This window comes from Dendrobates tinctorius, unplaced genomic scaffold (assembly GCF_039654945.1).
Source record: "Dendrobates tinctorius isolate UK_male_01 unplaced genomic scaffold, ASM3965494v1 ptg000017l, whole genome shotgun sequence".
Classification (NCBI taxonomy): domain Eukaryota; kingdom Metazoa; phylum Chordata; class Amphibia; order Anura; family Dendrobatidae; genus Dendrobates; species Dendrobates tinctorius.
The window spans coordinates 2,381,107-2,404,010 of record NW_027361685.1 but is presented as its reverse complement, the minus strand read 5'-3'; the positions used below and the strand labels follow the sequence as shown (position 1 = coordinate 2,404,010).

General features: G+C 47.4%; 1 protein-coding gene across 1 annotated transcript; it reads right to left on the bottom strand.

Moving 5' to 3' along the window:
- Positions 1–616: 616 nt before the first annotated feature.
- On the bottom strand, positions 617–22,559 carry LOC141082243 (uncharacterized). The gene is made up of 2 exons (XM_073566182.1): positions 22,471–22,559; positions 617–1,984 (listed from the first exon to the last, which is right to left on the bottom strand). Exon 2 carries the CDS (start codon positions 1,830–1,832, stop codon positions 864–866), a length of 969 nt encoding a protein of 322 aa, XP_073422283.1. The 5' UTR covers positions 1,833–1,984; positions 22,471–22,559; the 3' UTR covers positions 617–863.
- Between the last annotated feature and the right edge of the window lie 345 nt (positions 22,560–22,904).

The following is a 22,904-nucleotide window of genomic DNA, read 5'->3' as shown; positions in this document are numbered from 1 at the left end:
CCTCTCACCTCTCCGCGAACTCGCCGGAAGCTTCCTCTCACTGGCACAGCGGCTGCGGAGCTGAATGATGATGTTATCCAGCAGCGCTGCTGACTGCCATGTGAGGCAGGAAGCTACAGATCTGGAGCGAGGACACTTGTAGATGAGGTGATACCACGTGCCAGCAGAGAGGGCTCTGCATGCCATAGGTACGCCATCACTGGTCTAGGACAATTTGTTTGCACCACTAATTAACAGCAGTTACAATACCAAACTAGGTCGGTCCCTATAGGATAAAAACACAAGAATTATACTGTATTTTCACATACTATCTATTCCTGACACTGGAGTGGCTTATAAACTTACAAAGTATATAGCTTGAGGTCTGGGGTCTGCCAATATGTGGCTAGTTTTCTGACTGTTTCGGATAACATGATTTTAGTTTTTTTTGTCTAGTCTCACTTGAATATAGGTCAATATTAAATTGTCTCCTGATGAGTCGTCTTTGGTGAGGATGATGAAACCCGTAGAAATGAGAGGCTTGGAGAGTGAGTGTGTATATGTCACCTCATCCTATATACCCTCAACCTATTAGTCACCTACTGACTAACCTTCAGGGAGTGAATTATGGGTATAGTTTTACATTTGGAATTAATAAAGTTTATTTTTTCCTTTCATCAGTAAACATGAGGAATGACAAGAGACAACCCCTTTAAGAAGATCCAACATTATGAACATAAAAAAGGCTTCTCCCCTATGTGATGTCTCTGATGTTTATTAACAGTTGATTTTCAAGTAAAATATTTCCCACATTAAGAAAATGAAAAAAGCTTTTCCTCTGTGTGACTGCTGTGATGTCTAACAAGATGCTCTTTCCGGTCAAATCATTTCCCACATTCTGAACAGGAAAAAGGCTTCTCCCTTGTGTGAGTTCTCTGGTGCCTAACCAAATTTGAGTTAAGATTAAAACATTTCCCACATTCTGAACATGAAAAAGGCTTCTCCCCTGTGTGACTTCTATGGTGAGTAACAAGCAGTGATTTATCTGCAAAAGATTTCCCACATTCTGAACATGAATATTGCTTCTCTCCAGTGTGAGTTCTTTGGTGCTTAACAAGATTTCTTTTCAGGTTAAAACATATCCCACATTCTGAACATGAAAAAGGCTTCTCTCCTGTGTGTATTCTTTGGTGTGCAACACAATGTGATTTGTTGTTAAAACGTTTCCCACATTCTGAACATGAAAAAGGCTTCTCCCCTGTGTGAGTTCTATGGTGAGTAACAAGCAGTGATTTATGTGCAAAACATTTCCCACATTCTGAACATGAAAAAGGCTTCTCCCCTGTGTGAGTTCTATGGTGAGTAACAAGCAGTGATTTATGTGCAAAACATTTCCCACATTCTGAACATGAAAAAGGCTTCTCCCCTGTGTGAGTTCTATGGTGAGTAACAAGCAGTGATTTACGTGTAAAACATTTCCCACATTCTGAACATGAAAAAGGCTTCTCCCCTGTGTGAGTTCTATGGTGTTTATCAAGATTCCCTTTCTGGTTAAAACATTTCCCACATTCTGAACATGAAAAAGGCTTCTCCCCTGTGTGAGTTCTCCGGTGTGTAACAAAATGTGATTTGTTGTTAAAACATTTCCCACATTCTGAACATGAAAAAGGCTTCTCCCCTGTGTGAGTTCTCCGGTGTGTAACAAAATGTGATTTGTTGTTAAAACATTTCCCACATTCTGAACATGAAAATGACTTCTTTGCTTTAGGAGCAGTTTGCTTTTTAATGTCTCTTTTGTGACTTTGATTTTCCTTAGTAGTCGGTAATGAATCAGAAGATGGGACCTGTTTCATAGGATCAGATGACAGATCTTTGCTGTGAATGGATGATGATATATCTGGAGTAATGGTAATCACTTCAGTTGTATCTTGTAGGATCTCAAGATCATCAGATTTAATAGTTGAAGATGTCAGCTGTCCCTCTGATCTCCTGGTACAGTCATCTGCTAAGATAAAAAAACAATTTTTTTAATAAAATATCCTTGAGTTTTATATTCTTGAACATTTCTACTTAAACTGTCCATAAAAATGGCAAGCTATGTAAAAAACTTTAATTATTTACCAAGACAATGACAATTCACAGTCTAATAGAAAACCTTGTTGGATGAACCAGTAGTGTGCGGTGTTCAACTGTCCGTTCATTCTGCCTCCCAAATATCAAATAGAAAGAAACCAATCAATGTTATGTAAGCAAAAATAATACCAATTCTCATCTCACAAAAACAAGTCCCCACTCAGGTCCATCATCTGTCATTGGAAAAACAGAGGTTCCCACACTATTAGTGGCTCAAAGGCTGTTGAAAAGCAACAGAGTTTCTATAAACCAATCCAGCAAAATCCGCTCTCACTCCGGAGTCTTGCAGTGTGCGCAAACAACATTTAGGATCCCTGTATTTAGCAATATTGTAGTGAGAAGAATCCACTTAATTTTTGGTGTGTGTCTCCTGGAGCACAATCTGGGCATTATGTGCTGGGTATCAAAATGGCAAATGTGTAATTTTCACTCTCCAACATCCACTGCGTGTTAATTTCCGGAAAGTGGCTGTGGAATCAAAATATTCACTCCTCCTGTGGTCTAAATTGCTGGTACCCCTCGTTTGATGATAGAAAAACCCACAATGGTGACAGAAATATCTTGAATCTGACAAAAGTAGTAATAAATAAAAAATGACCCCCGCGGTCACAGGGGTCGCAGCTGCGACGGGGCCCGAGCGCTTAGGGGTCTGGGCCCCCAGTCAGGGCATTAATGCCCTGACTGGCGTATGGAGCCCAATGAGCAGAGGAGGCCCGCATTGGGCCCCAGCGGCGGGGCAGGCTGGGCGGGAGGGGGGTCAGAGAGGCACCATGTCAGCACCGACCCCCCCGCCGCATTGAACTGTACCGGCGTCTATGATGCCGGTACAGTTCAAAGCAATGATGGAGGAGAGCTTCAGCCGACGCTCCCTCTCCCATCATTCCCCTGTCTGCCTCTGACACATGCGCACTAACTGTTTATCAGGCAGAGCAGGAGACAGGAGCTGGGAGCAGCGGAAGCACGATTAGAAGGTGAGGAGAGTTTTTCTTTTAGTTTATGCAACAGTACAGCCAGGACTGTGGGGCCATTCTCGGGGGGGCTGTATACCATGGGGGGTGCTGTGCTGTATACCATGCAGGGCTGTATACCATGCAGTGCTGTATACCATGGGGGGTGCCGTGCTGTATACCATGGGGGGTGCCGTGCTGTATACCATGCCGTGCTGTATACCATGGGGGGTGCTGTACTGTACACCATGGGGGTGCTGTATACCATGGGGGTGCTGTATACCAAGGCGGGGTGCTGTGCTGTATACCATGGGGGGTGCTGTGCTGTATACCATGGGGGGTGCCGTGCTGTATACCATGCCGTGCTGTATACCATGGGGGGTGCTGTGCTGTATACTATGCTCTGCTGTATACCATGGCGGGGTGCTATGCTGTATACCATAGGGGACTGTATACCATGGGGGGTGCTGTGCTATACACTTCATGTCCTCAGAACTTCCAACCCTCATCCTGGGAAATTTCAACATCCCCATTAACAGCCCTACCTCCACATCTGCATCCCAGCTTCTATCACTAACCACCTCTCTAGGCCTCTCGCAGCTTTCAACCTCTGAGACACACAAGGACGGTAACACCCTGGATCTGGTCTTCGGTCAGCTCTGTTCAATCTCCCACCTAAATAACTCACCGCTTCCACTCTCTGACCACAACATTCTCTCCTTCACGCTCACAAATCCTCGCCCACCCCAGCTTACTCCTACCTACCACACAGTCAGAAATCTACAAGCCATTAACCCTCAGACACTTTCAGATTCCCTACACTCATCACTGTCCCCAATCTCCTCTTTATCCTGTCCTAATCTGGCTGTTCATCACTACAATGACACTCTTAGAAGCACCCTTGACCAAGTAGCTGCCCTCACCCTCAGAACCTCCAAGCACAGAGTAAAACAGCCCTGGCTCACATCGCAAACTCAACTTCTCCAGCAATGCTCTAGGAGTGCTGAATGCCTATGGAGAAAAACCCGCACACCTGAAGACTTCATCCACTTCAAATTTATGTAAGAACCTATAATGCTGCCCTTCACCTCGCCAAACAGACCTACTTCACCACCCTGATCTCCTCACTAGCCAACAACCCCAAGAAACTTTTTGACACTTTTCACTCTCTCCTCAGGCCAAAAGCACAAGCCCCTATCACAGACATTTGTGCTGATGCCCTGGCCTCCCACTTGACAGAAAAAATAGATAATATCCGTAAGGAAATCTCTCAACCACCAAGTGCTGTGACTCCCATCCCTTCCTGCATCTCCCCTGGCTCACTTTCCACATTTGATCCCATCACAGAAGAAGAAGTCTCCAGACTCCTCTCTTCTTCTCGTCCGACTACATGCACTACTGACTCCATTCCCTCACATCTCCTCCAGTCTCTCTCTCCAGTCGTCACAACCCACCTAACTACAATCTTTAATCTCTCCCTCTCCTCGGGCATTTTCCCATCCTCCTTCAAACACGCCATTGTTACTCCATTACTAAAGAAACCCGCTCTCAACCCATCCTGCACCAACAACTACAGACCAGTCTCCAATCTCCCCTTCATCTCTAAACTTTTGGAACTCTTAGTTTACTCCCGCCTTACCTGTTACCTCTCCACTCACTCCCCTTCACAGACCGGCTTCCGCCGCCTACATTCGACTGAAACTGCACTCATCAAAGTGACCAATGACCTTCTGACAGCAAAACGTAACGGTGACCACTCTCTACTCATTCTTCTTGACCTATCTGCAGCTTTCGATACTGTTGACCACCATCTCCTACTCTCTAGGCTCCAGTCACTAGGCATTAAGGACACTGCTCTCTCCTGGTTCTCTTCCTATCTCTCTGACCGCTCCTTCAGTGTTTTGTTCTCTGGCTCCACGTCATCTCCTCTTCCTCTTGCTGTCGGGGTACCTCAGGGCTCAGTCCTTGGCCCCCTTCTTTTCTCTCTCTACACAGCCCCAATTGGACAGACCATCAGCAGATTTGGCTTTCAGTAACATCTTTATGCTGATGACACACAACTATATACGTCTTCTCCCGACCTTACCCCCGCTGTACTACAGAACGCCAGTGACTGTCTGTCCACAGTCTCCAATATCATGTCCACTCTCTATCTGAAACTCAACTTCTCCAAAACTGAACTTCTTCTGCTCCCGCCGTCTACTAACCTCCCTAAATCTGACATTTCCCTCTCTGTGGGTGGTACCACAATAACACCCCGGCATCAGGCACGCTGTCTGGGTGTTATGTTTGACACCAATCTCTCCTTCACATCCCATATACAATCTCTTGCCCGCTCTTGCAGCTTACACCTAAAGAACATCTCTAGAATCCGCCCTTTTCTCAACATGGAAGCAACAAAAACCCTCACTGTAGCAATGATCCACTCCCGCCTGGATTACTGCAATGCTCTATTAATTGGCCTCCCTGTTATGGATGAGTCACCGAAGGAGGAAAAACAGGCCCTGAAGCCGCTAGGCTTCAAAAAGACTATATCAGCACTCAGGTAAATTCTGAAGACAGAGCCAGAGATCAACAGATCAGAGACAAAAATGGAATTCAGCTCACCCCCGGCCGGGGATCTCTGAACTCCATAAAACAAGGCAAACAAAACCAGAACTAAGGAGTACAAAAGGCAGAGACAAAACTTAGCTTTGAGAAGCAGAAATCAGACTGGTCTCCAAGATTCCAGCAGGAAAATCACCAGCAAGGCAGCAGGGCGTCGGCTGCCTTATATCCAGTCATCAGTTCCTGTGACCCAGTCATCATCTACCTGCTCAGCTGTTTGGTAATCAGCCTCACTACCTTCCTTCGCCAGAAGAGGGAGTTCATCAGACCTCACTGGTGAAGGGAAAAATGAACTCACAACAGTACCTCCCCCTTGAGGAGGGGTCACCGAACCCTCATCCATGCCACCAGGGCGATCAGGGTGAGCCCGATGAAAGGCACGCACCAATCTTTCGGCATGAATATCAGAGGCAGAGACCCAGGAATTATCCTCCTGACCATAACCCTTCCACTTAACCAAATACTGGAGTCTCCGTCTAGCCAGACGGGAATCCAGTATCTTCTCTACCTCATACTCCATGTTACCTTCAACCAATACAGGGTCAGGAGGTGCCACCCCAGGAACTACTGGTTCAACAAACCTCTTCAACAAGGACTTATGGAACACATTATGAATCTTAAACGTGACAGGAAGAGCCAACCGAAAAGAGACGGATTAATAATCTCCAAAATCTTGTAAGGTCCAATAAATCTAGGCTTTAAACTTAGGAGAAGCCACCTTCATAGCGATATTTTTTTATGACAACCAAACCATATCAGCCACCTTAAACTGGGGACCAATGGTACTATGCCGGTTGGAAAACCGCTGGGCCTTTTCCTGGGAGAGAGACAACTTATCCACCACTTGGTCCCAGATCCGATGCATTCTCTCCACCACAGTGTCAACACCTGGGCAGGCAGAAGGCTCCACCTGCCGAGGTGTTGACCATCTTAGAGAATCTATCACAAATCACCCAAATAACGGTCATTCTCTGAGAGACAGGCATATCAGAGATAAAATCCATTGAAATATGGGTCCATGGCCTCTTGGGCACCGGCAAAGGCATCAACAACCCACTAGAGCGAGAACAAGGTTTAGACCGGGAGCAAGTCCCACAGGACTGCACAAAATTCCAGACATCACGAGACAAGGCGGGCCACCAAAAAGACTGACTCACCAGATCTCTAGTACCAAAAATACCTGGATGACCAGCCAATGCAGAGCAATGAACTTCAGACATCACCTTCTTCCTCCACTGGTCAGGAACATACAACTTTCCACTGGGACAACGCTCAGGTTTGTCCTCCTGGAACTCTTCCAGAGCACGTCTCAAATCGGGCGAGATGGCAGAAAGAACTACCCCCTCGCCTAAGATGGTAGCAGGCTTGGTCACAACAGGAGAATCAGCAAAGAAACTCCTAGAGAGGGTGTCTGCCTTGACATTCTTAGTGCCAGGAAGAAAAGAGACCACAAAATCAAAACGTGTGAAAAACAAGGCCCACCTAGCCTGTCTAGGATTCAAGCGTTTGGCCGACTCCAGGTAAATCAAATTCTTGTTGTCAGTAAGGACCACAACCTGGTGTCAAGCTCCCTCCAACCAATGTCTCCACTCCTCAAATGCCCATTTCATGGCCAACAGTTCCCGATTCCCCACATCATAGTTACGTTCGGATGGGGAGAACTTTCGGGAAAAGAAAGCACAGGGATTAATTTTAGATGTCACAGGATCTTTTTGGGACAAAACAGCTACTGCATCAATCTCAGAGGCGTCCACCTCTACCTGAAACGGGAGTGAGACATCAGGTTGCCGCAGAACGGGAGCAGAAGTGAATCTTCGCTTCAGCTCCTGAAAGGAAAAAACAGCCTCCGGAGACCAATTCAGCACATCAGCACCCTTCTTAGTCAAATCAGTCAATGGCTTGGCAATACTAGAAAATTAGCTATAAATTTCCGATAAAAATTAGCAAAACCCAAAAACTTCTGGAGGGCCTTCAAAGAAGTGGGCTGAACCCAATCATAAATGGCCTGTACCTTGGCCGGGTTCATTTCAATAGTTGACGGAGACAAAATGAATCCCAAAAATGAAATCCTCTGTACCCCAAAAAGGCATTTCGATCCCTTGACATACAGGGAATTCTCCCTCAAAATCCGGAACACAGTCCGAACATGGTCCACATGAGAGTCCCAATCCTTGGAAAAGATCAAAATATCATCCAGATAGATAATCAAAAATTTATCCACAAAGTCTCGGAAAATATCGTTCATGAAGGACTGGAAGACAGAAGGGGCATTAGTGAGCCCAAAAGGCATCACCAAGTACTCAAAATGTCCCTTCGGAGTATTAAACGCCGTCTTCCATTCATCCCCATGCTTAATGTGAATAAGATTATACGCCCCCCTGAGGTCAAGCTTGGTAAACCAGCAAGCACCTTTAACTCTGGAGAATAGATCAGAAATCAGGGGTAACGGATACTGATATTTAACAGTAATTTTGTTGAGGGAACGATAGTCAATACAAGGCCTTAATGAACCATCTTTTTTAGCCACGAAAAAAAAACCGGCACCTAAGGGTGACGAGGATGGTCTAATATGACCCTTCTCCAACGCCTCCTTAATATAGGATCGCATAGCCTCGTGTTCGGGTACAGATAAATTAAAGAGCCAACCCTTGGGAAATTTGCACCCCGGGCTCAGCTCAATTGCACAGTCATAACTCCTATGAGGAGGCAAAGACGCAGACTCATTCTCACTAAATACATCATAAAAGTCAGCCAAATAGTCAGGAACATCATGCGACTGGGGAGAGGTGGAGAAAACAGGAGCATCACTAAGGGCACACCGACAACCCCAACTCACCACAGACACAGATTTCCAATCCAAAACTGGATTATGGATTTGCAACCAGGGAAACCCCAGAACAATGGTATCATGCAAATTATGCAACACCAAAAATCTGCAATTTTCTTGATGGTCTGGGGCGACCCGCATTACCACCTGGGTCCAAAACTGAGGTTTATTTTTCGCCAAAGGAGTCGCATCATTACCCCTCAAAGGGATAGGCATCCGCAAAGGCGTCATAGGAAATCCACAACGTTTAGCAAAATCCAAGTCCATCAGGTTCAGAGCTGCTCCCGAATCCACAAAAGCCTTAGCGGAAAATGTGGACAGGGAGCAGATCAGAGTAATTGCCAGAAGAAACTTAGGTTGAACACCAACCACAGAAAACGTGTGAGCACAACGTTTCTCTCGTTTAGGGCAGACAGAAATAATATGCGAGGCATCTCCACAAAAAAAAAAACACAGCTTATTACGCCTTCTGAACTCCTGATGTTGCTCCCTAGACAAAACTCTATCACATTGCATAGGTTCAGACATTTGTTCAACAGGTGGCAACACCTCTCGTGCGGTCTTACGTTCACGCAAACGCCGATCAACCTGAATGGCTAATGACATAGAATCGTCAAGACCTGAGGGAACAGGAAATCCCATCATAGTATCTTTTACGGTTTCTGACAAACCTTTCCGAAAGAGAGCTGCCAAGGCATCATCATTCCAGGTAGTAAGGACCACCCACTTTCGGAATTTTTGACAGTACAACTCTGCAGAATCCCGACCTTGGCTCAATGCCAACAGGGCCTTTTCAGCCTGATCAATAGCATTAGGTTCATCATACAACAACCCCAAGGCTTGAAAAAATGCATCCACATTATTTAGAATAGGATCATCAGGTTTCAAAGAAAACGCCCAATCCTGGGGATCGCCGCGCAGCAAAGACATGACAATTTTAATCCGCTGCGCGGAGCTCCCCGACGAGTTAGGCTTCAAGGCAAAAAATAATTTACAATTATTCTTGAAATTCAAAAATTTAGACCGATCCCCAAAAAACACATCAGGAGTAGGGATCTTTGGTCCAGCAGCATGTGAATGAGTAAGATAGGCGGAAATTCCCCGCACTTCCGCAGCGAGCTGCTCCACACGATCAGACAATTGCTTCACCTCCATTGAGAGAAAAAAAAAAAATTCCCCCTACGGCCTCAGAGATAGAGGAAAAAATATACACAAAGAAATTCTGACACCTTTTTTTTTTCTTACAATTCTTTCCTGCTATTGAGTACCCTAGGATCTGCGGTATGGCTGGTGATTCTGTAATGGATGAGTCACCGAAGGAGGAAAAACAGGCCCTGAAGCCGCTAGGCTTCAAAAAGACTATATCAGTACTCAGGTAAATTCTGAAGACAGAGCCAGAGATCAACAGATCAGAGACAAAAATGGAATTCAGCTCACCCCCGGCCGGGGATGGCTGAACTCCATAAAACAAGGCAAACAAAACCAGAACTAAAGAGTACAAAAGGCAGAGCAAAACTTAGCTTTGAGAAGCAGAAATCAGACTGGTCTCCAAGAATCCAGCAGGAAAATCACCAGCAATGCAGCAGGGCGTCGGCTGCCTTATATCCAGTCATCAGTTCCTGTGACCCAGTCATCAGCTGTTTGGTAATCAGCCTCACTACCTTCCTTCGCCAGAAGAGGGAGTTCATCAGACCTCACTGGTGAAGGGAAAAATGAACTCACAACACCTCCCTGTCACTTGACTATCCCCTCTCCAGTCCATTCTTAATGCAGCTGCCAGGGTCGTCCATCTGGCTAATCGGTACTTGGACGTGTCCGCTCTTCGTCAGTCATTACACTGGCTGCCCATTCATTATAGGATCCAATTCAAAGTACTTGTTCTCACCCACAAAGCTCTCCACAGTGCGGCACCCCCCCACATCTCCTCCCTCATTTCTGTCTATCGGCATAGCCGATCGCTGCGCTCTGCAAACTTTCGACTTACCTCTGCACTAATCTGTACCTCCCACTCCCGACTCCAAGACTTCTCCATGCTGCTCCTATCTTCTGGAATGCTCTACCCCAAGAAATTAGGACTAACCACAATTTGCATAGCTTTAGGCGCTCCCTCAAAACACATTTGTTCACAGTGGCCTATCACATTCACTAATCAAAGTCATTCTATGTGTAAGTGTGCGTGTGTAGCCCATTCACTATCTCTATCCATCCTTCACTCCCTCAAAATGGCTGGACCTTCATTGTAAAAATACAAATGTAAATACACACCTGTACTTTGTATCTCCCTCACCTCATTGTAGATTGTAAGCTCTCACGAGCAGGGTCATCAGGTTGCCGCAAAACCGGGGCGGAAGTGAATCTTCGCTTCAGCTCCTGAAAGGAAGAAACAGCCTCCGGAGACCAATTTAACACATCAGCACCCTTCTTAGTCAAATCAGTCAATGGCTTGGCAATACTAGAAAATTTTGCTATAAATTTCCGATAAAAATTAGCAAAACCCAAAAACTTCTGGAGGGCCTTCAAAGAAGTGGGCTGAACCCAATCGTAAATGGCCTGTACCTTGGCCGGGTCCATTTCAATAGTTGACGGAGACAAAATAAATCCCAAAAAAGAAATCCTCTGTACTCCAAAAAGGCATTTAGATCCTTTGACATACAGGGAATTCTCCCTCAAGATCCGGAACACAGTCCGAATATGTTCCACATGAGAATCCCAATCCTTGGAGAAGATCAAAATATCATCCAGATAGATAATCAAAAATTTATCGACAAAATCTCGGAAAATATCGTTCATGAAGCACTGTAAGACAGAAGGGGCATTAGTGAGCCCAAAAGGCATCACCAGGTACTCAAAATGTCCCTCCGGAGTATTAAACGCCGTCTTCCATTCATCCCCATGCTTAATGCGAATAGGACAGGAAAGGAAGGTTGCTGTCTGCAATCTGCCAAAACCCTATCAAAGACATAAGCCAACAGCTGATATGGAAAAAGACCCTGAAGCAGCTAGGCTTCAAAAACTATATCAGCACTCAGGTATTTTCAGAAGACAGAGCTAAAGGAATTCAGCTCACCCCAGCAGGGAATGGCAGAAATCCAGAAAAACAAAGCAAACAAAGTCAAAGCACAAATGCAAAAAGCAGAGCAGAAAAACTTAGCTTTAGAAGAGCAGGAATTCAGACTGGTCTCCAAGGATCCCACAGAGAAATCACCCGCAGGGCAGAAGGGCGTAGGCAGCCTTATATCCAGTCCGTAACTCCACTCAGCCAGTCATCATCATTAGGCTCAGGTGCCTGATAATCAGGCTCACTACCTTTCCTTACCAGAAGAGGGAGTTCATCGGGCCTCAGTAGTGAAGGGGAAAATGAACTCACAACAAGCTCCATTACCTCCAGTAACCACAAGAGGGAGCCCAGAAAGAGAACTCACAATCCCTCTGTCAATCTGACCAGCTCCACTACCTTCAGTAATAACCAGAGGGAGGCCAGAAAGCGAATTCACAACAGGGGGTGCTGTATACCATGGTGGGTTGCTGTGCTGTATACCATGTGGTGCTGTGCTGTATACCATGCGATGCTATATACCATGGGGGGCTGTATACCATGCTACGCTGTATACCATGGGGGTGCTGTGTTGTATAGAATGAGGGGGGTGCTGTGCTGTATACCATGCGGTAATGTGCCGTATACCATGTGATGCTGTGCTATATACTATGTGATGGTTACATCACTCCGCCATACTCACCCGGCCTCCGCTCCCACGCCGCAGTTGGCCTCTGCTCCCATGCCGCAGCCTCTCTCCACCCGACGGCCGCAGCGGTCACCTGAGACGGGCTCGCGACCGATGCCGTCCCTGCATGCTATGCGCATGCACCATAGGCCGCGGCCGCGCCTCCTTCCTGCTTCTTATGCTCCGGCTGTGCCCTGACCCGGAAGCACCTTTGGACTAATGGTGGACCAGACGGGGCCATATCAGGCTGCTTCCCCCTGAGGGAGGCGCCTGATCATTGTGTTTCCAGCACTCTGGCCTCGCTACATCGTGTACGCTCTGCTCCTGCAGTTCCGTTCTCGGCTGCTCCCCGCAGCAGCTTCTCAGTCCTGCTTCCCGTGTTCCTTGTTCTCTTCCGCAGTTGTCTTCTGTGTTCCTGCTCCAGTCCTGTCTCCAGTGTTCCTGCCGTCCTACTCCAGTCCTGCCTTCAGTGTTCCTGCCGACCTACTCCAGTCCTGTCTCCAGTGTTCCTGCCGTCCTACTCCAGTCCTGCCTCCAGTGCTCCTGCCGTCCTACTCCAGTCCTGCCTCCAGTGTTCCTGTCGTCCTACTCCAGTCCTGCCTTCAGTGTTCCTGCCGTCCTACTCCAGTCTCAGTCTTACTCCGATCCATCCTGAGCCGCCCCTCTTGGTACCAGCTACCGTGGTACTCGAACCCCTGGGCCTGCTCCTAACGGTCCCTGTATAGGGGTCGGTTCCACCTGGCAGCTCGCCCGGGGTCCCTCGGTGCCACGGTCCAGAGGGTCCACTCCCGGGGTTTCCTGCTCCAGACCACTCACGCTAACAGTGATGCTGTGCTATGTACTATGCTGCTGTGTTATATACCATGGGGGGTACATTATATTCTATGGGGGAGGCTGTGTTATATAATATGAGGGGCGGCATTATATTCTATGGTATAGCAAGTCAGACATCTGCCCTCTGCTCCTTTCATTCTCTATGTGGGGGTGGAATTATGGGAGCGATGAGGCTGTGGACAGTTCGGGGGATGGAGCCTGGGCTGGTCTCAAGGGGGCCCCGAAAATTTTGCCAGTATGGGGTCCCCGAAACTCCTAGTGGCAGCCCGGGGTGGGGGGACCCCATTTGAAAGTTCGCATAGGGGCCCATAACTTTGTAGTTACACCATAGCTTTTTAACCATGCTTCCACAGTATTTAAAAAAAAAGTAAAACTCATGAAATTTATTTTTTATTTTAGGATATTTGTGTTTTTTGCTTTTTGTTTTCTCTGGTTAATGGTCATGTGTTAATATGCACTTACATTGTGCATACACATTAACTTACCTTCTCAGTTCAGACTCCAGTTTTTTTTTTTTTTTTAACTCATGAAATAGGCCTGGACAGGAATTATGGTACCCTTAACTTAACCGCTTTGTGACCACCAAGAGTAGATAAACGTCGGCGCTAGCAGGACTTTGTGCACCGCCGACGCTTGTCAGCGGTTTTGTGCTCATCGGGCCCCCCATGTACCTTATAACTGGGGGATTCTGGCACACAGCGCTTCCTGTGACCCCCGACCTCATTGAGACCTGATTGGTTCAGGTCCTTATGACGTCAGTGTCACACCAGCCAATGAGACAAATCACTAGATAAGTTTGTTGTAGCAGCAAACTTTTCTGGGCAATCTGCCTCAGATCTCCTGTCAGTGAGAGATTAGAGAAGAAACAGTGTTACAAGTGCTGCTGCAAACAGCTGTGTCAGTCAGCGATTGTGCTATAAAGTAAAAAGAAACAGATAAGGCATGTTAGAGTTAGTGCTAGAGTTAGGTTTAGTGTTGAGGCTAGAGTTAGGGTTACTGTTAGGGTTACTGTTAGGCTAAAGTTAGAGTTACTGTTAGGGTTTATTCTAAAGTGCGGTGGTGCTTTGTGCTGCGTGGAGAGCTCCGCTGGCATTTTGTCAAAGCCTGGAGACCCCCGCAGTTCCATTGCTGGGATGCGGTGGTCTCCGGAAAAATGGCCGCCGTGGGCGGCGCATGCTCGGATTCAGATCTCTGCCACCGCATTGCAGCAATGGAGCTGCAGGGGCCTCCGGCTTTGACAAAATGGCGGCATAGCCCCCCACGCAGCACAGAGCACCGCCGCCCCAGCATAGAGCGCTGCAGCCACACCAGCACAATGCGCTGCCGCCCCAGCACAAAACACTGCCGCCTCCCTAGCACAGAGCGCTGCCGCCGCCCCAGCACAGAGCACTGCCGCCGCCCCAGCACAGAGCGCTGCCACCCCAGCACAGAGCACCGCTGCCACACCAGCCTGGGATGGGATTTTCCGGAGGCCTGGGCCACCAAACAACCTCTGTGACCACTCTTGCACCTGTGCTGATCCCCCCGATAAGCTGAATTCGGACTGTAAGATGGACCCCCATTTGGCACATTTTTTCCCCTATTTTCCTTTTGAAAATTTTGGGTGCATCTTATAGTCCGAAAAATACAGTTATTATTTTTTCTTCACTGCCCAATGGTATAATCTTCTATGGAACAGCTGTGGTGTCAGTATGCTCACTGTACCACTAGAAGAATTCATTCAGGGAAGTATTTGGAAAAATGTAGTCACTTTTGGGGGCTTATGCTGTCCTGGCAACTCAGGGGCTCTGACAATGTGACATGTCACCCACAAACAATTCCAGCAAAATCTGATCTCCAATATGGCGCTACTTCCCTTCCAAGCTCTGTCATGCGGCCAAACAGTAGTATTCTTCCACATATGGGGTATGGGCGTACTCAGGAGAAATTGCTCAACAACTTTTGGCATCCAATTTCTCCTGTTACCCTTTGGAAAAAAAATGAGGGTGAATAGCTTAGTTACTCACCGATAACGGTGTTTCTCGGAACCCATGATAGCACCATGGAGAGAGGGGATCCGCCCATCAGGTACAGGAACCTACAGATAAAAAGGGCGGCACCTCTCCTCCGCCCCCAGTTGGTTACAGAGCATCAGAGGGTCTCCAGGTTAGTTAACAACAAAAGAATATACATAACATTGTAATGTTGCATATTATCAAGAAGCACCGTGTCTAAATGAAAACCAATCTACGAACAGTAAAACGTGCTCACCGCACACATGAAGGGGGGGAATAAGCGGGTGTTGTCATGGGTTCCGAGAAACACCGTTATCGGTGAGTAACTAAGCTATTCCCTCTCACCCATGACAGCACCACGGAGAGAATTTCAGAGATTTGTAGCTTAGGGAGGGACCACAGCCTGAAGGACCCTTCTCCCAAAGGTCAGGTCAGACGTAGAGGCTAGATCTAAACGATAGTGTCTGAAAAAGGTAGAAGGTGATGACCAGGTGGCCGCCTTACAGATCTGTTCTATAGATACCTCCGATCTTCCAGCCCATGAGGTCACCATCGCTCTTGTGGAATGAGCTCTCAACCCTTCCGGGATGGTATTTCCACTTGATGAATATGCCCTGGCAATCGCATCCCTTATTCACCTTGCCAGGGTACTCTTAGATGCTTTGAGTCCCTTCCGAGGTCCCTGGAAACACACAAAGAGAGAGCCTTCCTTCCTACATTCTTTGGTGGCCTCTAAGTACTGAACTAGGCACCTCTTTACATCTAGGGTATGAAATCTTTCCTTTCCCCTATTCCTAGGGTTTGGGCAGAAGGAAGGAAGGACTGCCTCCTGGGACCTATGAAAATGTGATGCTACTTTAGATAGATATGCCGGGTCAGGCTTTAAGATGACTCTGTCGTCTAGTATTTTAGTAAACGGTGGCGCCGCTGATAAAGCTTGAATATCGCTCACCCTGCGAGTCGACGATAGCGCCACCTGAAGCACAGTTTTTAATGATAAGATATTTAGGGGTACTGACTGGATAGGTTCAAACGGGGGACCTGTTAGTGCGGATAGTGCGAGATTCAGGTCCCACAATGGTAATTTCAGGCTGACTATTGGCCTGGACCTGGTTGCGGCCCTAATAAACCATGTTACCCCGGGGCTGCCTGCCATATCCTGGTTATAAAGGGCACCTATGGCTGCTATCTGTATTTTCAGTGTGTTAACCGCCAGTCTCTGCTCTAAGCCCCTCTGCAGAAATTCAACAATTCTGTCAATCTGGACCCCATCCTGAACCCTTGTCCCGGAGGTGGACAGAAATTTCCTCAAAGTTCTCCCATAGGCTCGTCGTGGTCGGTTGCCTACTCTTTTGTAGTGTAGAAACTAGGCTTTCGGAGAACCCCCTTTTCCTCAGCAGTGCCCTTTCAAATTCCATGCTGTAAAATGGAGGTTCACTGCCCGAGGGTGTAACCTTGGTCTCTGAGACAGTAGGTCCGGGAGATCTGGTAAGATCCAGGGGTCAGTTATCGAGAGCATTCTCAGCCAGGAAAACCAAGTTCTTTTTGGCCAGAAGGGGGGTATCAGTATCATTCTCGACCCATCCTCTCTGACTTTCCTTATGACAGCCAGAATGAGAATGATCAGGGGAAAGGCATACGTTAGGTTCTGTGTCCACGGGAGCATCAAGGCGTCCAGGGCCCGAGGATTCCCCCTTTTCTTCCACTTTTTTATTTTTGTAGTCGGCAAACAGATCTATGTCTGGGATTCCCCACATTTCCACAATCTGCCGAAAATGGACCGTTTAAAGGCTCATTCTCCCTGGCGCAATTGAGTGCAACTCAGAAAGTTTGCTGTCTGGTTCTCTGTTCCCTGTATGTGCAGTGCAGGAAGAGATAGTAGGTTTATCTCGGCTAGGGTGAGGATTTTGGAGGACGTGTTCATTAGGGCTCGGGACCTGGATCCCCCCCTGGTGATTTATATAGGCCACTGTCACTTGATTGTCCGAAAATATGCGGACATGATGACCTTGCAGCATGGATAGGAAGTGTGTTAAGGCATAGCCTACTGCCCAGAGTTCCTTTTGGTTTGAGGAGGCTTCTAATTCCTGGCCTCCCAATTCCCCCTGAGCCACCCTGCTGTTCATGTGTGCTCCCCATCCCATGGGACTGGCATCCGCGGTAATTATATGTGATTTTTATTACCCACGGAATCCATTTGGATAGGTTGTCTGTGTTTCCCCAACAGGCTAGGGAATGAAGTTTTGGAATCTAGGGTAATGCGACCCTCTAAGTGACCTCCTAATGCTAACTGGTTGGCTAATACATCCCATTGGAGATCTCTCCTATGTAGCTGAGCCCACTGGACCGCCGGCAGGCAGGCGGAGAGAGAGGAGAGAGCCTAGTAGTGACATTGCTTTTGTTAGTGTCATGGAAGGGTTCTGAATCGCCTTTGCTATCATTTGAGCAATTCTCTCTTTTTGTGGTCCGGGAGGTAACACTCTTGGGTGTTTGATTCCAGTGTTAGTCCTAGGAACTCCTGAATTTTGCTGGGCTGCAACCTTGATTTTTTCCAGGATTAGAAGCCAGCCGAGGTTCTGTAGAGTGTTCATCACTCTGTCCCTCTGTTCCTTGCATTTTGAGCCGAGTCGCTTGCTATTAAAAAGTCGTCCAAACATGGAATTATTAATATGTCCTGCTGCCTTAGGTGGGCCATCATTTCTGCCACTAGTTTCGTGAAAACTCGTGGGCTATAGATATTCCGAACGGAAGGGCCCTGTATTGAAACTCATCTCGCCATTTATAGAGACCGGCAGTTTGAGGTATTTTCGGTAGTCTTTGTGGATGGGGACGTCATAGTATGCGTCGCTGAGCTCTAATACTGTCATAAGGCAGTGTGGGAACAGGATTTTGGTGGTTGACTCCATTTCCTCCTTTCTTTAGTAAACTTAGGACCTCATTTCCGAGAGTTTTTTGTTCTCATATAGATCTTATGGAGTATGGAGTTACCACGTATTTTTGAGGTGTGTGATGAACAGCCCACAGCTGCCACCAAATATGACGAACAGGGGTCCCGCTGCCACCAAAACGTGACGGACAGCAGACCCTGTGTCACCAATATGTCACAATCTCACCACTGACACGGGTGTATCAGTGGACGGAGGGACGCGACACACTGCCGGCACATGGCTATCACAGGCACAGTGGGGGCTTATCTTAGTTATCCCACCACTGGCACCATGTGAACAAAATGCAGCAAACTAACCTTGCTCTAACAATTTACCACAGGGGGGGTTATTTTGGATGCCCCCACCTCTGCTAACAACCTTCCAAGAACTGCGAATATTTATGTATATCCCACTTTCTCAGTTCCACTTTGGAACTTGCAGCTCTCCGGCGCCCCCCTTACCCTCAGGTCAGTCAGGGAACTGGACCTAGGATAATTAGCCGCCGGATGGGCTGCTTGTTGTGCACTGACCTCTAGACTACTGCAGTAAGGAATTATCAATGCTGTGGCCGCAGCCCCTCATTCAGCAATATAAGACCCTTCTGTACTGCCAGCTAGTCTCGGCAGCCGCGCACATTACGCTGCCACCAGCCACGCTTTACTTAATCACAGAGTTAATTAAGAGGGTCCGTGACAAACCCCAAATTAGTAGCGATTATCTAAATAAGGCGTATAGTTCATTTCTAAGAGCATGAAGACAGACTGAATTATTATATCATTTATTCCCCAAAATGAGGGCAGTGATTATATAGATGAAAGTTGCTATAAAGTTGAGACATTACATATGTACAGATACAAGTATAAAACAAAAGTGGATGAAAACAGAAAGTACACTCACGGTTGCTTATGAATCTTTAGGCATCCTATGTGGCTGGAGGGGGAGGGGCACGTAACCAAACGTCGCCACTCATCGGCACGTCTCTCTGGCATGAGGACTTCAGCTGCTCTGAACTGGTTTTGCCAAGGGAATGCCTTATAGCCTCTGCTGTGTGACATCACGGAAGGGGCAGTCTGGAGAGGGTCTGCCCCCTACTCTTGGATTTAGAATCAAACTACAAAACTTAATATAACTGTATCTCGCAGGAGGAAGTTCGCACAAACACGCACATGGTATCATTCTTTGTAGTTTGTTGATTACAATAATTCAAGACCAAATATGCAGTATTTCAGACACACCGTTTAGAAGGAATCCATATCTCATTTTCTAGAAGTCCGAGAATCGTGAAACTTAGGGGTTTAGACAGCTGGCTTTGTGCCCTTCGCAGAAATGTGGGTTTTATATCTCTGCTGCGTATGGTTTTTACGGTACAGTCTCTTTAATATCACCCATAGTTTCATTCAGCCACAGATCAGAGAACAAAGGAACATCTTTTCCACTAGCTTAATTAACATTCCTTGCTCACAGGAAATGGACAGCTTCAGGTTTCACAGAGCTGTGCCCATGAAGACACTGGTGTGTGTGTGTGTGGGGGAAGAGAAAGGGGGGATTTGCAGCTACATGGCAGGCTGCAATGTCCTGATAAGAAAATGGGAGACTTCTAGAAGGTTCCAACAGAAAACATCATATTTTGCAGACATTACATTACAGTGGGAGAGAGAGAGTCTATCCTTAGGCCCGAGCCAATCAGACTTACCAACCAAGGGCTGTTCGAGATTTCCCTCCAAGCTGGGAGAAAAAGGTTTAGACTCCCCCCCCCACCTTGGGCAACTGTCACCAAGAGGGTTTCTTGTCTCAGGACGAGTTACCGAAGAGAAACCCCATATCTCTCCTTCTGTCATCCTATTTCTGCTCTGAAAGAACTTTCTGTTACGAAAGGACCTCAAACACTGTAGGACCCAGATTTGGGAATCCCTTCTTTTATCCCCTGCCTTTTGGAGGATGTCATCTATCGTCTCCCCGAATAGGAACTTCCCTTTGCAGGGGATCGACCTAGGTTCATTTTAGTTTGTAAATCCCCTGGCCAACATTTGAGCAACAACGTTCTTTGGGCTGCGTTTGACATGGCTGCTGCTTTAGATGATAATCTCACCAAGTCAGCTGATGAGTCCGCCAAGAATGCCACCGCTCCCCTTATTTACTGGAATAGATTCCAGAATCTTCTCTCTGGGTGTACCTTCCCTTAACTGTCTCTTTAGTTGATCCACCCATACCATAAGGGCTCTGGAGGTACATATTGCCACAATAACTGGCTTCAGATTTCCCCCAGCTGATTCACAAGCGCCCTTGAGGAAGGTATCGGCCATTTTCTCTAAGGGGTCCTTCAGAGTACCCTAAAAGTGTCCTCAAAGGGGAGTGCAAAACTTTTTTGAGGCCTTGGCGACAGCTACGTCTAGTGTCGGGGCTTTGTCCCAAGATGTGGACGCCTCTTCATCAAAGGGATATTTCCTCTTAAGGGAAGGGACAGTGGAGTTTTTCCACTCTGGTTTTTCCCTTTTCTTTTTTAAAGGCCCTGTACGTTCTCGTTTATCGGGAACACTCTGTTTCTTTTGGCCCAGTCGCCCGGACATTATGTCCTGGACTGACCTATCAGGGCGAGGGACTGCCACCCCCATGGTAGATCTTATTGCCTTAACTAGCGTGTTTACCTCCTCTGGGGGAAAACAATGATGGCCTCCCGTTTCCTCGTCTGAGGATGATGAGCCGGTGACTGAGGTATGTGAGGTAACCTCCCCTGACGTCGAGACTTCTGACTGGGAACCCACTCCAGCGTCCTTCCTTTTAACTTTTTCCCCTTGTTTCAGGGATAAAAGGGCACTCTGAACCTCTGATCTGATTACAGGTCTTAGGTCCGAGGCGAAATCCGGGGTTTCCTCACAAAGAACTTCCTGTATGCAGGATTCGCAGGGCTCTGCTATAAGTGGGGCATTCCCTGTTCTTTGTTTCCCCTTCTTTTTTCCCTGATAAGGGAAAAGAAGTCTATTACAATGGTGAACATTCTCGAAGGTCACTCACCAGATATGCGCGGCTGCAGGTACCGGTTCGGGAGGTGGATTCAGGTCCCGTACGGGCTGATCCAAGGATGGTGACTTGCTCCTTGCAGCCGACCTGCTGCGTTGCGTGGAGTGGCGACTGGATCGGCCATCACTCCTGTCCTGCTCTTTTTGCCGGTGATGCTGGTGTTGCTGTTGCCTGGGCTGCTGCTTAGGCTGCTGCTTGAGCTGCTGCTCCCTTTGCTGGTCGCTGTCTTCCATACTTACAGGACGCCTCCAGCCAGGAGCAATTCCAGCACTTTCATTTTCGAATTTCGCGGCGCGTGACGTCACCTCCTCTACCAGACTGCACCGCTGTCTGCCCCGGGGAGTGCGCAGTGCGCTGACTCAGAAGACATTTATCCATTTCCGGGGCAGCACCATATTGGTACACCTCTGTACCATGGCGCTGCCCGTGTGTGTCCCGGGTCCCCACCAGCCCCAGAATCCTTTCCAGAGCGGCGGCTCAGTCCTCTCCCCCCCGCTCACCCTGTCGAGCCCGTCGGCTGCAGCGGTGGCGGCTTCAGGAACCGACCCGCCATGACAGGGGCTTCCCCGCTGTGAGCCCCCGGACGGGACAGCCCTGGATCTCCTATTAGTTAAGCTGCTGCGGTTCTGTAGGTCACCCGTCAGGGACAGGAACCCAACCAGGGGCGGAGGAGAGGTACCGCCCTTTTTATCTGTAGGTTTCTGTCCCTGATGGGCGGATCCCCTCTCTCCATGGTGCTGTCATGGGTGAGAGAGAAGCGATCATTTTTTGTGAAAAAAATATGATTTTTTATTTTCACGGCTCTACATAATTAACTTCTGTGAAGCACTTGAGGGTTCAAGGTGATCAATACACATCTGGATAAGTTGAAATTTTGCAGGATGAAATTTTTTTCTAAGCCTCACAATGGCCACAATATTATAGGCATTATCACCAATAATATCAATGCTATTATATGCATTATGTAATAATGGGGGGCAGGTCAGTGAGGGATCAGCGACCGGTCATAAGCCAATACAGAGGAATATGTAATCAGTGCACCACATAAAGCCCCGCCCACAGTCCCATCCACAGCCCCGCCCACAGCCCCGCCCCAGAGCACGAGAATCTCATTAACTGAAAACTACAAATACAGATTAAACAGTAAACCAGAGTTGCCCTCATTTATGGTGGACCATAGGAGCTACTATGGATCCTGAGCAGAAGATTAGAGAAAATAATATTGCTCCCCATTTCAGGAGAGATTGTGCAGTAATCTGAATTCCTTAGGATCAGAAACAATGTAATTGGTTGTAAGTTCTATAGAAAAGGGCTTTCACTGCCCAAAGTCATTAGAACAGTTTTGGGTGGAGGAGAATGTTGTGGTCTAGAGGGAAAATGGTGATCATGGTAATACGGCCGGACTACACCACCGATAAAGCAGCCACAGCCGGTGACTGAGAGGAATCTGTGACTTCTCTGCATTCAGTGGTTACTACTCACCTGGGTAGTCATATGTGGGAATCTCCTCTTTACACCGCTCATCATCTCTCACATATGTCTCTGTAGTATTAATATGGGTCAGATCTTCACCCTGAAACAAATATTGTAAAAGTCACAGACAGATGGAGAAGTCCCATCTATGATCAGCTCTAATCCTGCCATCTCCACCGCTCTCATTACACAAGTATAAAACATATAATACTGGTGGATAAAACAAGACTGAGCACAAGACCTTCACAGCCGTCTACACATCATAGGGGAGATCTCCTGACACCTTCTCTCCATCTACCTGATGATCCTGAGGAGCACTGGGATCTTCTTGGTTACAGTCCTGTGGAAGAAGAGGACGGGGACATCTCTCTGGTGTTGTCCTCTTACTGGATAGATCTGGGGGAAACACATACAGGGACTGAATTCATTCTCTACATACAGAT